This window comes from Mus pahari, chromosome 5 (genome assembly GCF_900095145.1).
Source record: "Mus pahari chromosome 5, PAHARI_EIJ_v1.1, whole genome shotgun sequence".
NCBI classification, from domain to species: domain Eukaryota; kingdom Metazoa; phylum Chordata; class Mammalia; order Rodentia; family Muridae; genus Mus; species Mus pahari.
Genome location: NC_034594.1, coordinates 57951963 through 57959607, shown reverse-complemented (window position 1 = coordinate 57959607; position 7645 = coordinate 57951963). Strand labels below are relative to the sequence as shown.

At 42.6% G+C, this 7645-nt stretch overlaps 1 protein-coding gene across 2 annotated transcripts in view; it reads left to right on the top strand.

The window, feature by feature from the left end:
• Ap1s3 (adaptor related protein complex 1 subunit sigma 3) overlaps nt 1–7645 on the top strand; it is a 62303-nt gene that overhangs the window by 44147 nt on the left and 10511 nt on the right. For both annotated transcript variants that reach the window (XM_021199098.2, XM_029538949.1), the window contains exons 2-3: nt 520–698; nt 2020–2128. In XM_021199098.2, coding sequence (XP_021054757.1) covers nt 520–698; nt 2020–2128 — 288 coding nt within the window. The remainder of the gene's footprint in view (nt 1–519; nt 699–2019; nt 2129–7645) is intronic.

Below are 7645 nucleotides of genomic sequence, written 5' to 3'. Positions count from 1 at the left end.
TGTTGACAGTGTCTTTTGCCTTACAGAAGCTTTGCAATTTTATGAGGTCCCATTTGTCAATTCTTGATTTTACAGCACAAGCCATTGCTGTTCTGTTTAGACCTCTCGCCTCTCCCCATTCCTTTGTTTTCACAGTTGTGAAATGGAACATGGAAGACCGTAACTCTAAAGTAAATCCTTCCACCATTCAAACATTTTTCTTGTTTTACTTGTCAAAGAGGAATTTGCATCACAGAGCCCCACTACTTCCTGATAAGTTTTGACTCTTAATGAATTTACAACCCTTGAGGATTTTTTTTTTTTTTTGGTAAACATGACCTTCTGGAACAGAAGTAAGGTTTCATTGTGGCAGTCCATGCTTCTGGTGGGTAAATGTCATTTCTCAGATGGGATCATTCTCAGACAGGTAAATATCCTCCCAGCGTACATTCCTACTCCACCAAGCCCCAGGACACCCTGATCTGTGCAGTGACTTGGCTGAGTGAACACTGGGGGCTTCTCTGTGCCTTTTTCTTCTAGATACATTTCATCTTGCTCTTCAGTCGACAAGGGAAGCTGCGGCTGCAGAAATGGTACACCACGCTCCCTGACAAGGAGAGGAAGAAGATCACCCGGGACATCATCCAGACCGTCCTCTCTCGTGGCCACAGGACCAGCAGCTTCATTGACTGGAAGGAGCTGAAACTTGTTTATAAAAGGTGTGAGTAACTTCATGAGAACCAAACTTTTCCTTATCGCTTTGCTCTGTCTTAGTTCTGAACATTTTAGATTGCAATACCAATCTCAGTGCTTTCTGAAATCTTTCATGAGTGGAGTCTAAGAGTGTGCAGCAAAGAGTGAGCACTAGTGAAGATCTCCATCGACATGTGTCAGCTTCTGGGTGTTAGATGGATTCTGAATGCTTAAGCTGTGTGCTGAATTTGCACGCACGTGCTTGGTAACATTTTGTAAGCACCATTACATTTCCAGCATCAATGACTGTTGATACAGCAGCAAACGAACGAGACAAATTATGTTCATATTTTCTAGAAGCACATTTTTTTTTTAAGCAAACCACATATAGTCACCTAGTAACAGATGCAATGGGAAAATGCAAATAACTGTGATAGAGGAAGGGGAATCATTTCCAATGGATTGTTCATACTGCAGTTGTTCATATTTGCAGACGGGTGAACTGAGGACGCACAGTGTAAGTAATTACTACCTTGTCCCAGTAGGTGAGTGATAATCACCTACTCTAGCCAGAACTCTAGCCCAGCTCTTTCTTCCTTTGGTGCCTATATTTCATTTGATGCACCTGTGTGAAGTGGCAAGCGCCTTCTGGCGTGGAATCCTAATTCATAAGTGAGAGAGGCTTGCGAGGTAAAGCCAGCTTTTCAATGAGGACTCAGGTAATGGATGCCCAAGTTAGGACACGGACATAGGCAGCCTCACCCCATGTCCTTCATCAAACTAGAGTTTCCAAAATGGGAAATGCACACTGGAAGTGCAGAGTGTTTTTAAAAGCCAGTAGGCTAAGAGTAGCCTGGATGGGCTGGTATTTAATGGAGTCCACTACCAGGGCATGCTTTGGCAAAGCTGCAGCTTCTGTAGCTGAAGAAGGTGAGAGACAGAAACTAAATCACCGTGTGAAGGCAGATACGGGAGGGTGGGTCCCCAAGAGCACTGCTGAGGGACTGTGTATTAGAGACTACTTACAAACTGGAGAGGAGCTTGATCAAGCATCCTGATTACCAGGAACCAAAGGACCATGCCTCTGAGTGCAGCTCTTCAAGGTAAAGTTCTATCGAGAGCGTCTGTTGACGAGATTAACAGATGTTATCTAAGCGCTGTAGCGTTTTTATACACTCTGGTTTCTGTTGGCGGAGTGCAGTGCATGCCACGAGCCATGATTTTTATCCTTGTGTGGGGAGAATCACTAGAGACAACAGGAAGATGCATACCCATAGGGAAAACCCACTTTGGCTTATTTATTGTCTCATTCAATTTTGCTTTTCCTTTTTTTTTTTTCTTTTCAAGGTATGCTAGTTTATATTTTTGCTGTGCAATAGAAAATCAAGACAATGAGCTCTTGACACTAGAGATTGTTCATCGTTATGTGGAGTTGCTGGATAAATACTTTGGAAATGTAAGTGTCCTCCTGGCCCGTTAGAGTCAGTGTCCATCTCGGCTCTTGCTTTTGCCCATCTCCTGTATTCCTTTTTTCTCTCTCAAGTCTAAACTATCACTTGCATTGTACCAAGGATGGTGCTGGCTCACCTTGGTTCAGAATTACAGGATTCCACCCTACCTGTATTTCTTTGAATATGAACCACTCCAAAAGATGTGGACGTATCTTTACCTTCACATTGCAAAGACTTTTGTTTCAGGGAACTTGAATTTAATTGTGAATGATCTCTGGTCCCGTACTCCTTTACTGGCTTTGCCATTTCTTTTCTGTTTGACATTTTGTTCCTTCTCTGGCGTTGTTTAATGTTACAATATTATTAGTACACAAGGAATAATAACAACAACAACCAATAACAACACAAACAAACACATCCTCAATCCAGTCCCTTCACTGTTCCAAAAGCTCATTTGCATTTACTTCAGGAACAGATGCAGTGATCTCTCACAGCTGCTTCGATCTTCAGACTCATTCACTCTGGGCCAGCTTGCAGTGGGGTCCCTTAGCACTCCAAGGGGGTTGCTGAGTTACCACTGAGTCCTCTATACAGCTATGCACCATTCACGGTTCTTAAGTCTTAACCTGCTTTGCCTCTGCAGCACTGGACTTTTATTCATCCTTTAAATCCCTCTCCCCTGTTTTTTTTGCTATGACATTGCTTTCTGTTATATCGGGAGGCCCCACCTTGATTTTCCTCTGGACCCCCCCCTTTCTCATCTTCTAAATGCTGTGCCCCATTTTCCACCTACCTAGTGTATCTGTGGATTCTTTCTAAGAATCTTGCCAAGTGAGTCTTCTTTGCTTATCGGTGATGATCTTCACTGACCTTATGGCCAAGTGCTATTGCCCATCCTTTGCAAATCACCTTTGTCTGGTGGTCGGGATTCGCTGTTTCCTAGAATCCTTCAATGCAAAGGATAGGGTTCTCTTGAATTTCTTTGCCTATTACTAGAACCTACCTGACTCTTCAATTTAAACTTAAAGCTCATCTCCTTCATTTCCATCTGACTAGCTGTCTTAGGACTTCTATTGCTACAACAAAACACCATGCCCTAAACAGGAATTGGAGAGAAAGAGGTCTGTTAGGCTTACATGTACATATTGCTGTTCATTATGGAAGGAAGTCAGGGCAGGAAGTCACACAGGACAGGGCAGGACAGGACCCTGGAGGCAGGAGCTGATGCTCTGGCTTGCTCAGCCTACTTTCTTATTCAACCTAGGAACACCAGCTCAAGGAGAACACCACTCACAGTGGGCTGGGCCTTCCCCACTGACCACTACTTAAAAAAAATGCCTTCCGACTGGATCTCATGGAGGCATTTCCTCAGCTGAGGCTCCTTTGTCTCTGATGACTCCAGCTTGTGTCATGTTGGCACAAAACTAGCATCCCACCAGGTACAAGAGCTCCTGCAGTGCAAACCTGGCCCTTCCCTGAGGTCATGACCTTTGACCCCTGCCCACACCTCACCACTTGTTAATACCTCTGGGCCAGATTTTAACAAATGCTAACCAGACACTTGATAAAATACACTGTTGCAGGAAAGACAGCCATCAGAGCTGGAAAAGGTTCCTCCAGCAACGTTCTTGGGACATTCCCGCGGTCATAGACGTTTATCAAGTGATGCTGGAAGAACTTGCTTCCAGAAGATTTTTTTCCCCCCTTTTGATCAGGAGTTGTTATGCTTTCTACATATTTATCCCAGATTTATTTATTTATTTATTTACATCTTAAATGATGTTGTCCCTCCTTCCTGCGTCCCCTTCCACAGAGTCCCTCCTCCACTACTCCTCCCTTTTGCCTCTGAGAGGGTGCCCTCCCCCCCCCCCCCCGGGTATCCTCCTACCCTGGTGCATCAAGTCTCTGCAGGATTGGGTACATGCTCTCCTGTTGAGGCAGGACAAGGGAGCTCTGCTACAAATATGCAGGACTAGTTTGTGTATGCTCTTTGGTTGGTGGCTGAGTCTCTGAGAGCTCCCGAGGTTTAGTTGACACTGTTGGTCTTCCTGTGGGGTTCCCATTCTCTTCAGGGCCTTCAATCCTTCCTCCAACTCTTCTATGAGAGTCTCTGTCCTTCATCCAGTGTTTGCTGTGGGTATCTGTATCTGAGTCAGCTGCCAGGTGGAGCCTCTCGCGGGACACCATGCTCCTGTCTGCCAACATAACAGAGTATCATTAATTCTGTTAGGGATTGGTGCTTGCCCATGGCATGGGTCTCAAGTTGGACCTTTTATTGGTTGATCATTCCCTCAGTCTCTGCTCCATCTCCTGTCCCTGCATTTCTTGTAGACAGGACAAAGTTTGGATTGAAAGTTTTCTGGGTGGGTTGGTGTTTTTATGCCAACACTGGGAATTCTGCCTGGCTATAGGAGGTGGCCTCTTCAGGTTCCACATCCTCACTACTATGCATCTCAGCTAAGGTCACCTGCATTGATTCCTGGAAGCCTCACCCATCCCAGGTCTCTGGCATGCTCTAGAAATGTCTCCCAACTCCCCATCCCTGCCAGATATAGATTTGCATTCATTCTCCTGGCCCTCTAGGCCTCTTCTGTCTCTTTCCATACCTGATCCTGATCCAACCCCTCTGTTCCCCTCCCCACCCTTCTCCCGCCCATGTCCATCCCTCCCTCCCTCCCTCCCTCCCTCCCTCTGCCTCCCATGACTACTTTACTTCCCCTTCTAAGTGGGATTCCAGCATCCTTACTTGGGCCTTCCTTCATTTAACTTTTCTGGGTTTGTGGAGTGTATCATGGGTATTCTGTAATTCATGGCTAATATCCACGTATCCGTGAGTACATATAGTGTGTATGTCATCTTGGGTCTGGGTTTTCTCACTCAGGATGATATTTTCTAGTTCCATCCATTGGCCTGCAAAATTCATGATGTCCTTGTTTTTAATACCTGAATAGCATTCTTTCTCTGAAACTGAACAGGTGACATTTTTATAATTGGATTATTGATTGTGTCTCTCTCTGTTTTTTATTTGTATGTATGTATGTATGTATGTATGTATGTATGTATGTATGGTTTTTTTTTTTTTTTTTTCAAGACAGGGTTTCTCTGTGTAGCCCTGGCTCTCCTGGAATTCACTCTGTAGTCCAGGCTGGCCTTGAACTCAGAAATCCGCCTGTTTCTGCCTCCCAAGTGCTGGGATTAAAGGTGTGCGCCACCACTGCCCAGCATTGATTGTGTCTTATTTGCTTTTTTTTTTGAACAGTGTGTGTATGTGTGTGTGTGTGTGTGTGTGTGTGTGTGTGTGTGTGTGTGCACGTGGAAGGTGTTAGTTTCCAAGATAGAGTCTCTCTGTATAGCCTTGGCAATCCTGGAAATCGTTTTCTAGATTAGATTGGCCTTGAATTCAGAGATCCTCCTGCCTCCTGTGGGATTAAAGGCATGTGCTACCACACCCAGCTTTTCTTCTTTTTTTTCAACAGGCTTCACAATAACAAGTATTGGGTGGGTTTCTAAATGAATTTTCTCCCTCTTCTTTCCCATATAAATGATGTTATAACATGCTGCTTGGGAGATTTCAGTTATTGTCAATATTCAGGAATAATAAGAAAGTAGCACCATATTCTTCCTGCCTCAATAAGTTTTTTTTTTTCCTTTTAAAGCAGTGCATATATAATAGAATGTTTTAAAACATGGGATTGTTTAACTTCTTGAGTTCTTTTAGTCTAACGAGCTCTGACATTTATGGTGCTTTCCTTTGCAGTGAGCTGCAGATGGGGTTTTTTGCACAGGGCCTGAAGGTGTTGCTTGAAGTCTGAGCTTTTGTGTGTGCTCCTCTCTCTTCCTCATTTCTGGACTCTGGTTTGACCTGTTTCTGTGGTTTAAACCAACTGCAATCATGTGACTTGAGGCTGAATTTTGATCTCTCTGTGCTTAACTGAAATTCAACCAGATATTTCAGACCACATCATTTCTTAAAAGAATTTCAAGACATCTCTACCAGTATCTAGGCCCAGAGAGAGAATAAAGAGGTTCAGAATAACTTCCTGCATCTCTCGCATTGATTCTCCATCCAATTCTGGTATACCTCTAGAAGCTCTATCTTTGTCATGAATCAAAATTTTAATTCACTAAAACATTCGATGAATTTTTCATTAAGCTAAGAGCACTTTGGGGCTCTATGCCCAATAGGTGTTCAATTCTTATTAATTAACAGTGATGACCAAAGACTTCTGGGACTGATCCTCATTGATATCATCCAGAAATAAGACATTTCTCTTTGGATTTATTTTCCTCTCATGCTAATACCAAAGATTTCTTTGAATTCTGCCCTTATATTATGCAAGGGGAAAGTTATACCTTGAAAAGTACTGTATTTTGAAGAAAGATAGATCAAAATTTCTGTTTCCTAATTTGAGTGATGTATTTTATAGAGCCTTTCAATTCTAAGGAGATTATCAAGGATTGAGCAGTTAATCTTTCAATCGTCAGTAAGTAGCATTAACCCCAATTTACAGATGCTAAGAAGAAATGCCTCAGGGTCTCGCAGTAGATAAAGGGATTTAGATATTTGCCATATTTCCATTCTGCATTGCAGCATGAATTTTGATTGATGTATTTTGAGTGGGCAGATGCTTCTGTCCCAGGAAGCTTTGGAATCTGACCTAGGAAATTTTTCTGTTGTGAGAGGAGGGGCACTAAGTGTCTTGACCCTGGTGTCTGCTCACTTAGTAACCAGGCCCAAGATTTCAGACCTTCATGAATCTCCATCTTTCTGATGAAGATATGACACTAAAAATGCTGATAAAAACATTTGCACTACTTGGGCTACTGTGAGGGTAAAGACAGTGGTTAGGAAAAGTATATCAACTATTGATTGTTAGTCCTATGTTGCATTGCAATTGGTTTTCATGTCTAACTCTGTTGTATTTCTTATTATCTGAAACATTTCCTTTATGTAACTTGAAACTTCATGTATTTACTTTAAGAGGAGTTCAAGGGCAGACTTCACTCAAAAAGATTTAGTTGATGAACTGTCAGAAACAGTACCACAGTAGTAAATAATCTGCTGTAAGAGAAGAGCTTTAAGCCATACCATAGTAAAACAAAACAGACAAACAAAAAATTTAGGAAATATAAAATAAAATGAAATAGTCTTTTTTTTTTTTCCATTTGTAAGTTGTATGCCAGAATCTACATACATGGGGTAAATGGCAAAGAAAGGTTTCTTGGTTATTACATAGACTGTGAAGGAAGATAAAATGTACATCACTTGATGGGTGTGTATGTATATATACACACACGCGTACATTAAACATTCATATACAGTTCTGCATATACTTGTATACAGGACCTTAAGATAGAATTTGAAGTATTTCTGTAATAGCTGAAAGAACTTAGCTGGGCGTGGTGGCGCATGCCTTTAATCTCAGCACTTGGGAGGCAGAGGCAGGTGGATTTCTGAGTTTGAGGCCAGCCTGGTCTACAAAGTGAGTTCCAGGACAGCCAGGGCTACACAGAGAAACCCT